This window comes from Cololabis saira, chromosome 13 (genome assembly GCF_033807715.1).
Source record: "Cololabis saira isolate AMF1-May2022 chromosome 13, fColSai1.1, whole genome shotgun sequence".
Lineage (NCBI taxonomy): Eukaryota > Metazoa > Chordata > Actinopteri > Beloniformes > Belonidae > Cololabis > Cololabis saira.
In genome coordinates this window covers 22,087,018-22,105,670 of record NC_084599.1, presented here as the reverse complement: position 1 = coordinate 22,105,670, position 18,653 = coordinate 22,087,018, and the positions used below count along the sequence as shown (strand labels likewise).

At 44.1% G+C, this 18,653-nt stretch overlaps 1 protein-coding gene across 1 annotated transcript in view; it reads right to left on the bottom strand.

Annotated features, from left to right (window-relative positions):
• The window catches only part of cers1 (ceramide synthase 1), a 42,311-nt gene that overhangs the window by 6,531 nt on the left and 17,127 nt on the right, over positions 1-18,653 (bottom strand). The window contains exons 2-4 of the mRNA XM_061738296.1: positions 2,660-2,819; positions 760-940; positions 129-290 (exon numbers count right to left, since the gene is read on the bottom strand). Of these exons, the coding sequence (XP_061594280.1) occupies positions 129-290; positions 760-940; positions 2,660-2,819 (503 nt within the window). The remainder of the gene's footprint in view (positions 1-128; positions 291-759; positions 941-2,659; positions 2,820-18,653) is intronic.

Here is an 18,653-nt window from a genome sequence, read left to right as displayed (position 1 = left end):
GAACAGAGTGGGCGGCAGAACTAGAAACCTGCTGCACATCAGTTCATCTTCGTGCTCACGGCTGAACCAGAGACGAAGAGCAGAGACAGAAACTGACTCATACGCCACAGTGCAGTGTTGACCCTCACCAGGAGATGCTGAAGCTGACGGAGCCCATGTTGGACAGCACGTCGTTGAGCAGGTGATAGCCGCCCCCTCTGGACTTCAGGTACACGTTGAGTTTGGTAAACTCCAGCAGGATGTCATTGATGTCGTGCAGGAATAACACCAAAATCCCTACGTTGTGGTATCTGATGGACAGGGATCAAACTTTACATCATGTACATGTTTTTCTTTATTCCTCATCCTGTGCTCTCTCATGAACCCTTCCTGTAAATCTGTTATTTATAATCGAATACTGTGAATCAGCAGAAGCATGTCCACATTTTCAGGTAAAGCAATTTTCTGCAGTTTTTGTGGCTTTTATTTTTTTTTTTCTGTATAGAAAGGGAATTGAAATTGCATTTTTTGGCTCGTGCTCAGCAATGTGAAAAAAAAAAAAAAAAACAGCTGCAAAGTAACCACGTAAGTCTTAGTTCTGCTTTCTTTGAGCACAGAAATCCCCAAAGCAAGATTAAATGATCTTTTGTGCATTAACTGCAATGATCACTAGGTATGTTATCACAAAGTCTGCATCCGCAACGTCTTTGTGTGCTGAGCTGTTGAGTTGTGGATCAAATGTGATGAGAATCTTTACAAATGTGACCTGGTTGACTGTACCTGAACGCGTAGGAGAAGCCGATGAGCGCCAGTGTGATGATGTGGTGCACCACCATGACGGCCGAGTCCTTCCTCCACGCATCCATGTTGATGGTGGCGTAGATGGAGTGGCCGTAGAAGCTGCCCTGGATCAGGTAGGCCAAGGCGATGTCTGTAGGCACTGTCATACCACTCTTCCAGTCTGGAGGGGAAAGGGAGGCACATTTTAGCATACTGGACGGATTCAATTACTGTGTTACATTTTTAAAAAGTACCTACACTTCTGTTTTGCAGGTCAGATTTTGGGGAATTTCCTTTTTCTTAAACTGGAGTTTGTAAATACCTGATATTTTTTATCATTACATATATAATCACAGAAGAAGCTTGATCACATTATTGAATTAGTTGGCAAACCTTTTACATAAACAATATATTAAAGCCAATTTTTTAATATTTCACCTTCACGATAAATAAAATGAATCGGCTCTCGGCCTGTAGGGGGCAGCAACGCGACACATCCTTATGCACAGCCATTATTCATTTCTCATCCATGTGTGCAATCACAAGTGTTGAAATGAAGAGAGCAATATGTTGATAAAAGGTTTCTACTAGCACGTGCATTTCAGTGCAGACCCGCAGATTTAGAAGATTTATAACCACGTTTCCAGGAAGCCCGATCAAGGGCTGAGATTAGTTATTTGAGGAGCCAAAAAGTGTCTGCTTTGCTGTCAGATTACCCTGCAATTTCGAAAAACACCTATATGCCCTTACATGGAGGAGAGGAAGCAAACCTCTTGTTTATCGTTAAGAAAAATGCTAATTATATTTGGCAAGGAAAATTCCCATCAATCTAGTTATTAGCTAAGAGCTTTTTGCTTTAAAAATGTTCATCGAATTTCAGTTGAAATTTGTACTTAATGAAAAGTTTTGGTAACACAAATAAGACTTTAATGTACATTAAAAGATAACCATAATAGTTGTTTACATTGACACAGCCGTCTGGATATACAGTAAATATAATCTTTTTGGAGGGTAACGAGGTCAGCGGGGTAGTTAGTATGCGAGGAAGTCGGAAGGATCAAATTTACCCTCAAAAGCATTCAGAGAGTTTCCAAAGACAAACATGTAAGCATGCCAAGCCTCTGAAACCTGCTGAATGCCGGACAGAAACTTTCTCCTCCAATGTTTGTGAAAGGTTCGTCTCTTGTGAGAAGGGGTTTCATTCAGGCTTTGTGTAATGTTTATTGATTGGATCATCCGTCATTAAACATTAAGAAGATGCCTGCCGGATGGATCTCACCGGAGAAGCTGCCAAGTGGAGGCATGGGAATTAGAAGCTTTTTATTTTTTTCTACTGGAAACTTTAGCTTTTTTTCCCTCCTGTTTTCAAGATACACAACCCTTCTCTGTCACTTTGGCTTTTCCGAATTTTCCAAATTCTCACATCTCTGCCTCGTTCACACTCCCTCGCTCACTACCGGTCCGGCGCTGTCGCTCTGCATCTCCGGCTGAGGGGTATTAGAGATGGAGTGGGATTGAAACTGGCGCTGTCAGCTAGACTTTGTGAACTCCACTCAGGAGCTCTGACACCGTTTCTGGAGGACGAGACTTCATGTCTCCATTAACAATGGAGTGATAAGCATCACGCCAGTCTGTAATGGCTCTGGTCTCCATTAGCTGCAATTATACAGAAGGATTTGTTAGTGCAAACCTTCATGGCTTCGTTAACAACAGAAAGGGAGATCTATCCAAGAACCAGAAAATGCGTGAGCCACCCGCCCGCATATCCTGTACGCAGTGTTATAAATATCTGCCCATTTAAATACTCAAAGTGGCGCTTGCCGCCTGCAGTTTCCATTAGCTTGAAATGACCGCATGCGCTGATATGCACTGATCTTAGGTGCACTGGTGTGTGTCTTACTGTAGAAGACGGAGGGCGGGTCGTGGAAGAAGGGGTAGGAAGTGAAGAACAGCAAGTAGGTGCTGTAGGACCACGACATGGTGTAGAAGACCAGCTTCCACGAGCTCTCCGGCATCTTGGCAGCATCTTTGGGCAGCAGCTTGCACCACTGTGCAAGAGGCTGCAGAGACAGAGCAGAGACAAAGCAGCAGTGAGACAGAGAGGAAGAGGAAGAGGAGAGGAAGTCCCACACAGAACTGCTTCTACAACACTTTAATAGAAAACCCTGAGTGCTTTTGGACAGGACTGGTATATTTAGATGCTTTACTTTTGCACTTTTACAATTTATCACAAGCATCAGTGGTCACAATCTCTTTAAGTACTTTGTGGCTGCAGGCCTGATGAAATCATTCATTTATCTTTACTTTTTTTTGCATTAGACTGGATTTGACTTATGTTATCTTAGAAATACTCAAATTGTGGGTTTAATATTTTATCTTCCTAAATGTTAACATTTTAATAAAAGGCTACACCTACAGCAAAGGAGGTAAATCTGCCTGGTGGAAAGTACAGTATAATATTCAGTTTTTATTATTCTTTTAGTGAACTGAGGCGTGTTTCCAATATTTAATCAGTCCTGATTTATACAAACGGGATGATCCAAATAACATGAACATCAATCAGTTAATTGAAATTCAGTTTCACGTTGCAAAAAGCTTTAAAATGACCGAAAGCTGAATCAGAAACTCACTAAATTAAAATGGAGACAATCCAATCTTAATAAAGGCCTAATTTATAGCCCGGCTGTTGTGTCACCCTGCACTCACGGGCACCTTCATCCAGTCACAACAGGATGACGATTCAGCTCAAAAATACTTCATCAATCCACAACAGCAAATTAAATAAATGATTAACTATTAATCCGTTTATTATTATTGCTGTTGTTCTTAACTAACTGATTATTAAGTCATTACTACACCTGTATGTTTATGACAAAATTGACAAGAAAGGAGAAGGGGAATTGAAGCTGCAGTAAAAATGGTCCTCATGATACACTTATTGTACACATACAAAGTTAAAATGACCTTGGTTTGTCATGCAGGGACTTTATCCACGGTTCGTTTGAGTCTGGTGACATTTCACTAACTTTAATGGTCATTATAACTCAAACCAGTGTTTTTTTCTGACTCCAACTGCTTCAATTCATCTCGTTTTGGTCTCGAACAAAGGTTTGCATTCATTACTGTCTAATAATAGACCTATGGCTGTTTTATATTACATTTTCCTTTAATATATACGATACTGGGATCATTTAGAAAGCCTGTAATCACATAAATGGTTGAGCGAAGCCGCTCAGACTCAGCTGTGGATGGTTCTCATGTAGCTGCTTTAGGCGGACGGAGCATGTCGCCTATAATCAGAAGCTCGTGGTTTAGTTACAGGCCTCTTTACACTACATTTTGAATTGTCTTTGGACCGGATACTTAACTCACTTTGACTAAAAATGTCCTCTAATTCAGTAAAATGCACATCAAAGCTGATAAGACGGTTGTACAGTTGACAGTTGAGTCCAGCTGCGGCGTTAATTTGCTTACTAGTTTGTGAAATGCATGGCTGCAAAGGTACTAAACCATGACTGAATCATATTTTCTACTTAGCTGAACTCTGATTTCTATTTAAAGACTTGGCTGCCACATGAGGGGTTGTTATGGTAAATAAACCATTTAAGTAAAACTGAACTGAATCAAAGAGGACTATAGAAGTGCAACATGGTTCACTACCGGCTGGCTGTTTAGCAGAGTTGTATATGCAGACACTTTACATGCTGCAAAAAGCAGCACTTGTTTTTTAATAAAGTGACACATTTATCTCTTTTCATTGGTTTCCTTTCGAAAAAAATCCACACATCGTCAGATAGTTACACTGCAACATGTGACTGTCTAGCCACAGAAAAATGTGTTTCTTGTGTGCTTACGGTTTGCTCTGCGAGCAATAAAAGAGGAAGTTGCAAAGAAGACGTTCTGATGAACCGATGTGGCCTGATAATGTAACTTCACACACCCACCCACTAGTGGGACCGTGCTATCTGGATGCCAAACCAATCTTCCCTCCTTTTTGCATCCTCTTTGAGATACAAACTCTGTTTGATGAAATTGGACCAAAAAAGGGGGAAACAAACAAGGAAATGCTTCACATTTTACATTCATGATCAAACCTAAATGCAGGCAAACACACAGGAGTTGAAGCAGATAAGTAAGATGGACAAGAGGTACATCGTCTTGTCAGGAAGTGAGACAGGCAGGTGTAGAGTGTTTCAAAGCTGCGTCAAGACAGGAAACCCAGCTCACTGGCTCATACACATAACATGCACGCGTACACACACACACCAATGTGGAGATTAAAGACGCTGTAACTGGAGGCAGGAAAGGGAAAGTTGTCTGTGTCAGTGATACAGCCAATTTCAGTCCGTTGTTACTGAGCTGTAAGCCCGCTACCAGGATCGGTGACCGCTTACATGACAAATTAATGGCCTGAGTACAGCTCTGCTCAGAAACAGGTTTTCATTATCCGTATAATTTTCCTGTCTCTGTAATTTAAAAATAAAAAAACAGCACCGAATCCTGTCTTTCACCTGTTTCTCGGCTTCCATTCTTTCTGTCTGCATTCCTATGTTTGTTCTTACTCTTAATCTCTTTTTTCTGCCTTGTTGATTTGATGGAGTTCCTGCGTCACACAAGGGAATCAAAACAAGACGGGGAAGGAAGCTGACAGGGCAACAGATGTGAGATAAAATGCAACAGCAACCCATTTTGCGGCCCGCAGTCGTGACACATGTTGAGAGATGGCCGGTATGCGGCGGGGGGGGGCGCGTGATTCCAAGCTGAGACAGCTGTTTGGGTGAGAGAGAGGTTGCATGTAGAGTCTGCTCAGAAAGGCCTGGTCAGAGCACAGCGGACCGCACAACACTCTCCACAGTATTTTAGGTCCCTCGGTTCAGTTGCATCAGTTACTATCAGTCATCCCATCTGTCTCCTCCCTTCTTCTCCTTTCTCTCTCTTTTCTCTCTTCCTTGCCCTCTTAGCTCCCTTGTTCCCTCTCTACCCAGCCTTCTCTTCCTCTTGTCTCCCACTGCCTCAGAGATTTATTTATAGAAGCCCCCCCCACCAACATGAACACTGACAAAGGGTGAAATACACTCGGAGCGAATACACATTAGTGGAAACACCAGCAGTGACTCTGCAATTTAGGCTTCCTTCGTTTCACCAGCACTGCTGTTTCAAGATTATGATGAACCCAAGATAAATGTATCACTCCTCTCTTCTTTTTGTCTCTGAAACTCATACTTATGTAATCAATAGGGTGCAGTGACACCACAACCAAAAACACGTGAGTCAAAAGGCTTTAGCTCCAAGTTCCTAACATATTAACATCCAGTTAGAAACATTTGATGACATATTGATAAGATTTGATTACACACGAGAAATCAGAAGGCTTGAATGCCTGTTTGACGATCGGGATTGAGATCTTACAATGTGTTTCTCGTTACTGTTACGCTCTCCTTTTAAAGGCACACTATGTAACCATACCACTCCAGACCAAATGGGGGCAGCATATCACAAGGATGTTCCTGTCACAGCTGAGAAATCCCACTCTTATTGGCTGTTGCTCAAATGGAGAGAGAGTCCCCTAATAGCACCAAATATTTGGCATGCTAATATATCTGGCAGTATGAGACAGCTCGGCGTAGTCCTGAGTACTGACAAGAAACTACAACTACTAACTGAGATAGTTAAGTAGTTGGTGAAGTCAACCCAAAAGGTTTATCCATGTGGTTTTCTCAACATTTTTGCCTACGAGTAGAAAACAACATTTGCCAGTGCAAATGTGTCATTTGTACACATAGCAAATTAAATTGTCCATTTTCAGTTGCTGGATAAACACCCAAAAATATTAAGATAGGTTGGCTTTAGAGACTGAGTCTATTTACTCAAACTTAGTTAGTAAAACCACGTAGTAGTTTTACGTACTGAAAATGTTGTCAGACTTGGGCAAGAGGGTATCTTGATAATATTTAGACATTTACACTGCTCAGAAGCTATCCGGTAACCCTTGGCCAACAAAAGTGGATCAGGTGGAGCAGGTTCACATAAATGTGCTGTAGCATTTCCCAACTCACTATGGGTGAACGGCAGGGGTACACCATTGACAGGTCGCTAGTATATACCAACATAAGTATTAGATGATATTTATGCACTAAAACTACTTGGTTAGGATTAGGCACCAACATTTCTTGGCTTGGAGATTAGCTTAGTTAAAGCAATTCCCTTTCACAGCATGTATTTAGTTTATTTTCTGAGTTACAAAGACCTCAGGAGTTATGACAATAACATTTATTTGTTTTTTTACCACTTATATGAAGATTACCAGACTCCTTTATGCCTACCAGATTAACTTCTGTATTAAAATGCAACAAAAACAATGTCCTGACCAAATGTCTGTATAGGATGAGCTAATATGGCTAATATGATGTGTTTCTGTTGATTATAAAAATTAATTTTAACAGCCTGCTGAAGATTTTTGTTTCTTTCTGTTCTTTTTAAAGTACTTATATAAGCTGGGGAATACTAATGAATGGAATCCTTTTCTCTCCTATTAGCATGGGGAACTGGTTAGCTCTCAATATTCTGGTCTCAGCAAGTAAAACAACACAGCAGGACCTAAATCTTTGTTTCAAATGCAGACTCTGAGGGATTATATAACAACCTGCCAATGGTTCCATTCGTCCTCTTTGTGTGCCACCAGCCATCTCGTTGGGTGCTATCCACCCACTCTGTGCATAACCCTTTAGTTTTTAATGCCAGCCTACACAGTAACGGTATAGTGGGTCAATGACACCCGGGTAATCCAAACGTCCTCTGTCAGATGGATGACAAGGCCTTGGGTTACAGTCTGCCAGGCCCTGCAACCATTCTACAGCTACCGCCTTCCCTCCACCCCTCGCCCTCTATCTATCCCGCTCTGGCTGACAGACTCGGGCTAAACTTGTCCTGTAGCTTGAGGCATCACTGGCTTTCATTTCATTATCCTTCCTGCCTCTCTATCTGCCAAAGAGAGATGAGCTGTAACGCAGAAGGAGAAAAGAAAAGGAGGAGTCATCAAGAAAAAAAATGACAGAGGCTAATTGTGTATGAAAGAGAAAGAGTTAGTGTGATAGGCTTGACAACAAATGAGCGATTCTCTTAGCAACCACGCAGGGATGCTGGCCAAACCCCTCAGTGCAACTAAAAACCTCCATCTTCTTTCCACACAGTCTGTCCTCATTGTCCTTACCCTTTGTGTAAATGCACCCCGCTGCTGCTCGTTTCACTCTCTAAGACTTCTCACCTTCCCTATTTTGCACTTCCGACCTGAAAGCAGCCGATGACAGATGAAATAGGGTGAGTGGATTCTTCCCTGTTGCATAAGAAGATAAACTTTGCCAGTGAGTCAAAATGCTGGCTCTTGTCTGTTCAGTCTTGTGCTCTTGTTTCCCTCTTTTATTCCTTTGGCTGTGTATAGCCTGGATTTCTTTTGGAAAGACTGACGTCACTCTGGCCGTCTCAAAGCCAGACCAGCCAATGGGGAGCTTTGCATTCCCAGTGGTCCCTTTAGGAGTTTGGCCTGTGGTCCAGCTGGTTCCTCTGACTACGATCGTCCCACTAAGTTTGCTCAACTTGTACATATTTTAATTTACACAGTGAAGGCTGCATACCATCAAAATTGTAATGGATCAGATACCAATTCACCATCACTATACAGCTTGGCTTCACAAGATTGTTTAAATTCAACTTCACGATGTAGCATTTGAGTGGGGACTTAAACAATCTTACATGTGAAAGACTAAAGATATTGAACTATGTTGCAGCTGAATGTGGAATATTAATATTTTATGTTATATATTTCGAGAGCACAAGCAAGTGCCGTAGTTGGCTAGTCAAGGCAAAGAAAGAGATCATTACTAGTGAATGTCATGTTGTCAGCATGTTGCCACGCAAAATGTCAAAATCACCAGCCAAAGAATCTTCTTCAAATACCATCTGAAGGGAAAATTAAACGAGAGATCTAAAAACCTGTTCAAGCTTAACTATCTATTCACACATTAGCTTTAACCCCAACCATGACCTCATAAATGACACTCCGCCTCTTTGGGACTGGGCTTTAGTTCCCACAAGGACCTACGGTCCCAACAAGTGGAGTGATTATACGAAACAATTCCTAATGAGGTAACAACAACATGTACATTCAAAAAGTGGACATGATGGATTTTACATCAAATCTATGTTCAGAGGCTCCTGATGTTTGAGTTGTGAATATGAGGGACAACAAAGATGTGTAACGGAAGACCTGTACTTCAAGCTTCTTGTTGAAGAACCGGAAGAAGCTCATTGGCCCTGAAGCACTTAAGAGGCCTTCAGGGCAAAAAAACCTCTCCCCAGTCCACTGATAAGAAGCCTAGTAATATAGAAAGTGGCAGAGAGCAGCATAGTGACAGCAGTGAAACCATATGTTTTATTAAAACTCCCATAAGTCAAACTAGGGGGTCTCAGGATCTGGACTACTAAATGTAGAGGGCCTTCCTCAACAAAAAGAGGTGGCATGTCTTGTACATGAAACTACACGGCTGTAAACTGCCCTCACCCCGGACCTTTACCTCGGTGTCCCCTTTAGACCCAATTCTGTCACAGATGCTCTCTTGACTCTTGCTCCAGGCTCAGGGTAAATAGGATTTACAAATGCTAATCCAATGGACGGTCAGAGTTTTAAACTATATATACACATGTTTGGCTTAATACTGTATAGTCCATTTATCTGTGATTAAAGACTGCTGCGGTGTCATTCGAGGTATCTCGTACACCTTTACGATAAGAGATGTAGGATTCACTCTTTGGACATGACTTTGGTGATCTCTTTATTCATCAAAACTAATTACATTACAATTCACTTTATTTCACCAAAGGCAGATCATCTGTGTAAAGAGAGTGATTTCACCTCATCCCACCCACCGCTTCATCTTAAATTGATCAGCGGACAGCGTTCTTTATTTAATACTTATTTGTGATATCAGAGACCACTCCTGTTTTCCATTGCCATTGGTTGAGATGTCTGCGCCTAATTATGACGTATTTTTGTTTGCAGACTAAACAATATGAACACAAGGACAAAAACGATTGGTTCACTTCTGAACACTGAACCAAAAAACAGAACAAACCTAAATAAAACTGGGTTGTTTCCCGTCTCCTTCTGTGCATATATTTCTCTCCCTGATTTTTGGTTTTCTTGTACTACTTTTGAGAAATGCCAGTGTACCATGTTGGCTGAAATGTCTTATTGTTTTGATCAAAGTATTTTCTGTTTGGCTGTGTTTTTGTGCTTATGTGTGTTTTACAAAAGGCTGAAATGTTTCGTGGGATCACCTCGGGGTCCCTGCAGGAATTATCAGCAGTTTGTCATTAGAGTTTTACGAAAACGGAAGAGGAAGCCTCCTAATGTCTAACAGCAACAATAAAAACTACAGTAACGTAGGATTGAGGTCACAACAAAAGGTTTTAAAATAGTGGGACAAACTAGCTGATTTCCGCGCATACCCAGACTGACATAATTGGCTCTCGGCTGGGTTCCTTTGCCGCATGTCGGACTCGTACCCCGTTTATTCTCACACGCCGTGCCATACTGTACCATGCACATGCAGAGCCCGTCTCATCAGCTCACTCAGATTGAATACTAGCAGCAGCTCACCCTGACCTCTTCACTTCCTGCCGACTCTCCGGAAGCTCTGCTAATGAAATACAGCTTCCGGCCGCGGAGGCAGACTGAGATGCATGCTGGGAAATGAGTCAGCTGTTAATCTGTATATGTCTTAATAAAACTAAATGGGATGATGTCTGGGGGGCCTGGGATGAATCAGCCTGCCATGTCTGAAGAGGAATGTGGAGAAAGTGCGGCTCACGCAGAAACAGCACCCGGTCCAGACGGAGCAGCGTAACCAAACAGATGAAAGCCCACTTTCATCCGCTGAATGTTTCTACGCATCAACAGGGTAAACAGGATAAAGATCGGTCGTTTCATATCTAGTTACAGCACTTCATGGTAGCATGTGGTGAGTCTGTAGACTTTATAACAAGAACTGGACAAATCCGCTGTTGCATCAACAGTTCAGGCCTCTGAACGGGCACCATGTTGAAAGGAAGTGAGTCCTGCCAACGCCGGATGAACAAGCCTCAGAGAGAAGTGGCCACCTAACCTCGCTCACCACACGTCAACTAACTGCATTCCCTTACATTTATTCTGTGCATTCCTAATTTTCTGATGTTGTTATTTAAATGTTTTACCGGCCTGATGAGGAACAAAAAAATGTAAATCCCTTGTAAGTGTCATAGTTTTAGACACTATTTTTTTCTTGCCCCAGGCTTTAAATATATTCATATCTGCTCTTAAGTTGGATATCTTAACCCGTTAATACCTGACACATGAAATAAGACACCATAAAATCAATTTGTTTGTATTTGTAGTGTTCATTATGTATTGAATCAAAAACACTTCCAATTTTTGTATTTAACAATTTCTTAATCATTATGAATACAAAAAGTAAGTTTGTGTATTTTTTTATCTATTTGTTTTATTTCTTTGGTTTGTATGAAACCCTTTTTTGATTTTTAGGGTGGTACACGAGCATTTTAGGGTTAACAGGGTTGTCAATAAAGACTGAATGGCTTTTGGAGCCAGCCTGGGCTGAAAGGGATTTGGTCTATTTTGACAAGACAAAAATAACAAAAGGCAAGGAAGCCACTAACAAATATTTATAAGCAATACATATCAAATAGCAGCAGAGCAGACAGATTTTGATCTTTCCACTGAAAATGAGTTTGGAAAAAATCGTTTTTTTACATACAGTATACTTATCTTCTGAAACAGAATTAAAGACATTTTTAAGAAAAACTGAATTTTGCACCTTCTAATAACCCATGTAGAATGATATGGGATAAAAAGGCATGGGATCATCTTTGGCTTGCCCCACTCCTGCTGATGGCAGGACTATTTACATTACTTAATATTGTCCAACTCATGCTGAGCAACCGATGGGCAGACATTTGAATTTGATTTGGTTAAAAACAAACAATTAGATGAGCAACTTTGCAAATGAGTATGTGAAAGCATGACCACGGATGATCCACCTGGAGGAGTACGATTTATTAAGGACAGGTGATTGTAAGCAAGTTTTGGTTGTTGAGAAAAACACTCCTTCAAAAAGTTGTGACTTTGCCGATTGATTGACATTTCACCTCGGAGAGCAAATATCCCAGCTCCATCAAAGTTAAACCCTGCGTCAGTAAATCTTTTGACTAATTGAAACACACATCCAGAGGCACAACTAAAGTGATTTTAGGCTAAAATAAACCAGTGGTTTCAGTTCCTGTTGCATATATAAGTTACTATGGTTACATTCAAATAAGGCATTGGAAATAAAGAATGCACATTCACCCCTACTCATTCAGCATAAGTCAAAGAGATGGAGGGACCTCCGCGGCAATATCATTCATAGAATTAGAGTTTAAAATAGACTTGCTTCAACCATGATAATAGTGCCAATTTAAAAAAGAAAAAAAAACTTCATAAAATGATACAACACTTCTAAAGAAGCCCTCGTCAGTTAAAGTGGTTGAACTACTAATGTTGCAGCAGCCTTTGTAAAAGCATCTGGAAACCATGTGAAATATAAATGAAAACATATGCTGGAACTATGGTATTAAAGGATAAAAATTTATTAAAAAAATTAAACATCTGTCTGATTGTGTTACATTCTCGAAATGAATGGCGGCAGCACATTTTAAAGAAGCTGGGACACGAGTGATAACAAGGATGTGGTGCATCATCCTGCAACTACATGACGTGTTATAAAATGAGCATCACTGAGACTCTTTCAGAAAATAACTGAAGAATAATTTGTATGGATAGTTTTAAAGAATATGTGGATGTAATCATTTTCACAACATACTCTCATAAATTGTCTCTGTACACAGGGGCAAGGATTAAATTTAAAACTGAACAGCTGTGATCTTTGGACTTTCAGGAAAACAGGCAAGTAAATGAAATGAATGGATGGGCTTATGAACCTTTGACAATTAACAAAACATATCTCAAATTGACAGTTGAATATATATACTGTATATATATATACATATATATACACATACACATACATGTACATATATGTATAAATATATATACATCATTTTTTTGCCAAAGTTTCCTAATGACAAACGCAAGATGATGTGAAGGCTAAATGTCCTATTTCAATATCCTCCCTGGTGACGTGAGATAAAGCAGTTTTCTTCATCTTCGCTATCTAAGGCTTCACACTCCCGTTTTCTTACATACTAGAGTGAACATCCTCTATCGCCACACTGTCATTATTACATGAATATGTGGTGAGCAAATTATTTTGTAAATAGTATTTGGTTGACTAATGAAAAACACAAAACAAACCTCTTTAATCAATTAATATCCAATAAATTGATTTGCAGTTTAGGAAAAAAAACAAGACTTTTGGTTAAAGAGTTATTTGACCAAATCTAAAGGACAGTACAGACATGCGCTCAAGTAAAAAAAGAAAGAAAAACATTAAAAAAAATTGTCCTTTCTAATTCTGCATGAACAGCTAAAGCTTGTTGTCAGGGTTTGACACTTCCCCCCCAGTGTTTGTAACTTTCAGTTCTGTCTTGCCCCGCCTGTGTCCCATCTGCCCTGATTGTGTCCACACCTGTGTCTCGTCTTGTCTCGTTATCCCCTCAGTATATCTTGTCTTGTCATTCCTTGGTTCCCTGTCGGTCCGTACTGGTTCTTCCCTCCATGTGCTCCTCGTCGTTTTTCCCTGTTCCTGGTTTTTGTTTATCCTGCTCTGCAGCGCCTTGTGTTTTGCCTTTTTTTGGATTAAACCCTTTTGTTTTTGAGAACTCCTGCCTCTGGCCTCCCTCTCTCTCCCTGCACTTGGGTCCTTTAAAATACCAAACCACAACAGAACGGACCGACCAACATGGACCCAGCGGGAGAGTATATTACTCTTTTTGAGTTCTTCCGCCGAGAGGCAGAGAAAAATGGGGACCCCTTTCTGGGAACCTGCCAGGCTCGAGGCGGGCCCGGGGGTTCTCAGCCCCAGGGGAAGCGACGGCGTCAGCGCCAGCCCCAGCCTGTTCCGGTGGGGGCCCTGGACGCACCTCTTCCTGTTCCCGAGGTGGTCCTGGACGCATTCCAGCCTGTTCCCCCCTTCTGGGGAACACGCCTGGCTCGAGGCGGGCCCGGGGGTTCTCAGCCCCAGGGGAAGCAACGGCGCCAGCCCCAGCCTGTTCCTGCTCCAGCGGTGGTCCTGGACGCATCGCCCCCTGTTCCTGCTCCAGCGGTGGTCCTGGACGCATCGCCCCCTGTTCCTGCTCCAGCGGTGGTCCTGGACGCATCGCCCCCTGTTCCTGCTCCAGCGGTGGTCCTGGATGCATCGCCCCATGTTCCTGCTCCAGCGGTGGTCCTGGACGCATCGCCCCCTGTTCCTGCTCCAGCGGTGGTCCTGGACGCATCGCTCCCTGTTCCTGCTCTAGCGGTGGTCCTGGACGCATCCCTCCCTGTTCCTGCTCTAGCGGTGGTCCTGGACGCATCGCTCCCTGTTCCTGCTCTAGCGGTGGTCCTGGACGCATCGCTCCCTGTTCCTGCTCTAGCGGTGGTCCTGGACGCATCGACCCCTGTTCCTGCTCCAGCTCCGAGGACCCGTGCCCCCCCTCAGCCAGCTCCGAGGACCCGTGCCCCCCCTCAGCCAGCTCCGAGGACCCGTGCCCCCCCTCAGCCAGCTCCGAGGACCCGTGTTCCCCCCCAGCCCGCCCTGGATGTGGACTGTGGGGACATCTGGGATCTGTCCCTTGAGGGGGGGCCAGCGCCCCGGACCCGGGTACCCCCGCAGCCGGCACCTCGGACCCGGGTACCCCCGCAGCCGGCACCTCGGACCCGGGTACCCCCGCAGCCAGCGCCACGGACCCGGGTCCCCACTCGGGCAGCTCCGGGGATCCTCTGCCCCCCGACGCCGGCTCCCCGCATCCTGTCTGCTCCTGTTCCGGTTCCCCGCATCCTGTCTGCTCCTGTTCCGGTTCCCCGCATCCTGTCTGCTCCTGTTCCGGTTCCCCGCATCCTGTCTGCTCCTGTTCCGGTTCCCCGCATCCTGTCTGCTCCTGTTCCGGTTCCCTGCATCCTGTCTGCTCCTGTTCCGGTTCCCCGCATCCTGTCTGCTCCTGTTCCGGTTCCCCGCATCCTGTCAGTCCCGACTCCGGCTCCCCGCCTCCTGTCAGCCCCGACTCCGGATCCTGAGGCGGTCCCGCAGCCCTCTGTTCCTGAGGCGGTCCCGCAGCCCTCTGTTCCTGAGGCGGTCCCGCAGCCCTCTGTTCCTGAGGCGGTCCCGCAGCCCTCTGTGCCTGAGGCGGTCCCGCAGCCCTCTGTTCCTGAGGCGGTCCCGCAGCCCTCTGTTCCTGAGGCGGTCCCGCAGCCCTCTGTTCCTGAGGCGGTCCCGCAGCCCTCTGTGCCTGAGGCGGTCCCGCAGCCCTCTGTGCCTGAGGCGGTCCCGCAGCCCTCTGTGCCTGAGGCGGTCCCGCAGCCCTCTGTGCCTGAGGCGGTCCCGCAGCCCTCTGTGCCTGAGGCGGTCCCGCAGCCCTCTGTGCCTGAGGCGGTCCCGCAGCCCTCTGTGCCTGAGGCGGTCCCGCAGCCCTCTGTGCCTGAGGCGGTCCCGCAGCCCTCGGTGCCTGAGGCGGTCCCGCAGCCCTCGGTTCCTGAGGCGGTCCCGCAGCCCTCGGTTCCTGAGGCGGTCCCGCAGCCCTCGGTTCCTGAGGCGGTCCCGCAGCCCTCTGTTCCTGAGGCGGTCCCGCAGCCCTCGGTTCCTGAGGCGGTCCCGCAGCCCCGTCAGGTTCCCGAGCCCCGTCAGGTTCCCGAGCCCTGTCAAGTCCCCGAGCCACGCCAAGAATCCCCGTCACGCCCCCCGCCAAGACCCAGACCTTGGCCTCGGGGACGCCCCCCCGAGCGGTCTCGCTGGTCTGCCCGGTCCCGAGGTCGGCCCCCGGAACTTTGGCCGTGTGTGGCCTGGGCCCTCCTCCAGGCCCCCTCCGCCCACCCTGGGTTAGGACTCTGGGGACATCTGGGATCTGTCCCTTGAGGGGGGGGTACTGTCAGGGTTTGACACTTCCCCCCCAGTGTTTGTAACTTTCAGTTCTGTCTTGCCCCGCCTGTGTCCCATCTGCCCTGATTGTGTCCACACCTGTGTCTCGTCTTGTCTCGTTATCCCCTCAGTATATCTTGTCTTGTCATTCCTTGGTTCCCTGTCGGTCCGTACTGGTTCTTCCCTCCATGTGCTCCTCGTCGTTTTTCCCTGTTCCTGGTTTTTGTTTATCCTGCTCTGCAGCGCCTTGTGTTTTGCCTTTTTTTGGATTAAACCCTTTTGTTTTTGAGAACTCCTGCCTCTGGCCTCCCTCTCTCTCCCTGCACTTGGGTTCTTTAAAATACCAAACCACAACACTTGTGATCTTTGCTCATGTGGCTTTTACTTCTGCCTGATGACCACCATAGCATACAGCTTTAAAAATATCTGTCAACAATATCTTTGTTTCCCCAATTATGTATGCTTTTATTCATGCATTGTTGGCTATTTTTGTCACGCTGCACATATTTCTGCAAAAGCAACATGGAGAGAAATATTTGCAGCTTCACTGATGTGTCAGGATACTTTGCATTAAAGAAAAGAGTTTTCCTGCAGAAATTGCAGACAGCACCACATATTTACACAGATCCATACCTGACAGTTAAATGCAAAGACACTTTGTAAGTAAGTAACAATATTCAAGCTTCAGAACGGTAAGAGACACTGGCAAACACGTTAAGTGCTACATCTATTTACATCCATTTAAATTACATAGTACAAAATGAACAAGTACACAAGAGCCACGTAAGTGCAGGTTAGATGGGTAAAGGTAGGAGAGCCTATCAAAGGAGATGTGTCTTCAAGTGGTTCTTGTAGATAGAAAGGGACGGCACTGTTGCATGCTGGGAGACCTGAGTTGAGATGAAAGATAATCATGGCTTGTATCAAATAAATCCAATTGTTCTTATTTTGTGCAAAAGGACTTCACAACACACCATGCACCTTAAATTTGATGATTATGGCCCTGTCCCAATACTACCACTACCCCTTCTTTTCAGCCCTACCCCTACATTTTGCGCGTTCCTGTGAGGGTAGTGGTGTCCCAATTCCTCTTTTCACTTAGGGGTAGTGGAGAAAACGAGTGTAGTGGCTATGAATCTGGCCCTACAGATCGAGGTTTTCGGATGCACTCTAGCTGAACTAGGGCCAGAAAGATTTCCCAGAATGCTTTTCGTCGTCATTTGCGGACTGAATAAAAAAAAAAAAAACATGGTGGACATTTCTTACTTTTTAGTGAATAAAATCAATATTTTGAGTTAGTTTCTGCATAAAAATGCGTTTTGATTACATTTCTAGCGAGAAATATATATTTTACTTTCATAATATTCACTCAGTGAATGTACATAATCACTCGTTGCCCGTTGTTGCGAAGTCTTTTTCAAACCTCGCCAGAATAAAGGCTGATTTATGGTTCCGCGTTACACCAACGCAGAGCCTATGGCGTAGGTTACGCGGCGACACGCGCCGTACACTGTAGGCTCTGCGTCGATTTAACGCGGAATCATAAATCAGCTCCCGAGCCGGCAGCCAGCTGTACTCATCTCTAAATTTTCGGATCAAATTTCTTAAAAAGGCCTAGCTACAACTGTTAGATTTAATCTATTAAACCAACATTTATTTTCCTAACTGATTTATTTCAGCCAGCAGGTAATTCTCCACAGAGCTGCAGGTTGACCCGGCCGTGAGCTGCTGCTGCTCCGAGCCGGCGGCTCTTCTCCGTAAACATCGGATCAAATTTCTTAACAAGTGTTATTTGGATAAACTGAGCCCAGGTTGGGGATCTTAACGGTTACTTTTACGCCTGAAAAAATATTAAAACTTAATAAAGTGGCATATTAACAGCGCTACAGCTGAAATTAAAACATCTTTTAGCTCTCGGCTTCCTGATATGGTGTGACGTATGTGCAAACGTAACTACGCAGTCGCTTACGTACCCGAACGTAAACCATGCAGTGACGTAGCACGCAAAATTTAGGGGTGGTGCTGAAAAGTAGGAGTAGTGGGCGTATTGGGACTGGGCCCTGGGAAGATTTCAAGTGCCCTAAAATCTGTGGCTTCTTTTTTAGGGGTAGTGGTAGTGAGGGAGGGCTAGTGGTAGAAAGTAGGGGGTGTATTGGGATTGGCCCTATATGCTCAAGTTGGCACAACTTATTGAGATCACGTCAAAATTTCGGCTACATTTTTTCATCAAGATACCACAGATACACAATGGTCCGCCTCTGAGTCCTACTTTACACCTCTATTCTGTTTTAGGAAGTATATTTGTGCAGCTACACAAACATATGTTCAAACACAAATTGCTCAGTTATGTAAAGAGTATGGGAGCTTGTCTGAGAGTTCATACAAACACAAACAGCAAATTGACTGACAATTTCAGTCTCGAGTGATTAAAATTTCCTCATCTGCAGTTTGGTAACAGACAATTTATGGGTGTGCCCACTTTTAGATACAGTCTTGTAGCAAGTCATGTGTGGAACAGGAACACTGAAGTAATGTAAGAGCCCGCTGGCGGATAATGAACCAGTCAAAGTCATGTAATCATTTTTCCATTACTTGTAGGTCTGATAAACACTTGACATAACTGTTGGTCCGTTAGTTTTGTTTGAGTTTTCAGGAGCTAAGATACTCTTTAACTCCTGACATATGACATAATACACAGAAAATACTTTTTGTTATTTAAAGTGTTTACTATGAAATTAAAAAAAACCTAAATTGTCTCTTTAACAGATTCTAAATAATGATTTTTTTGTATAA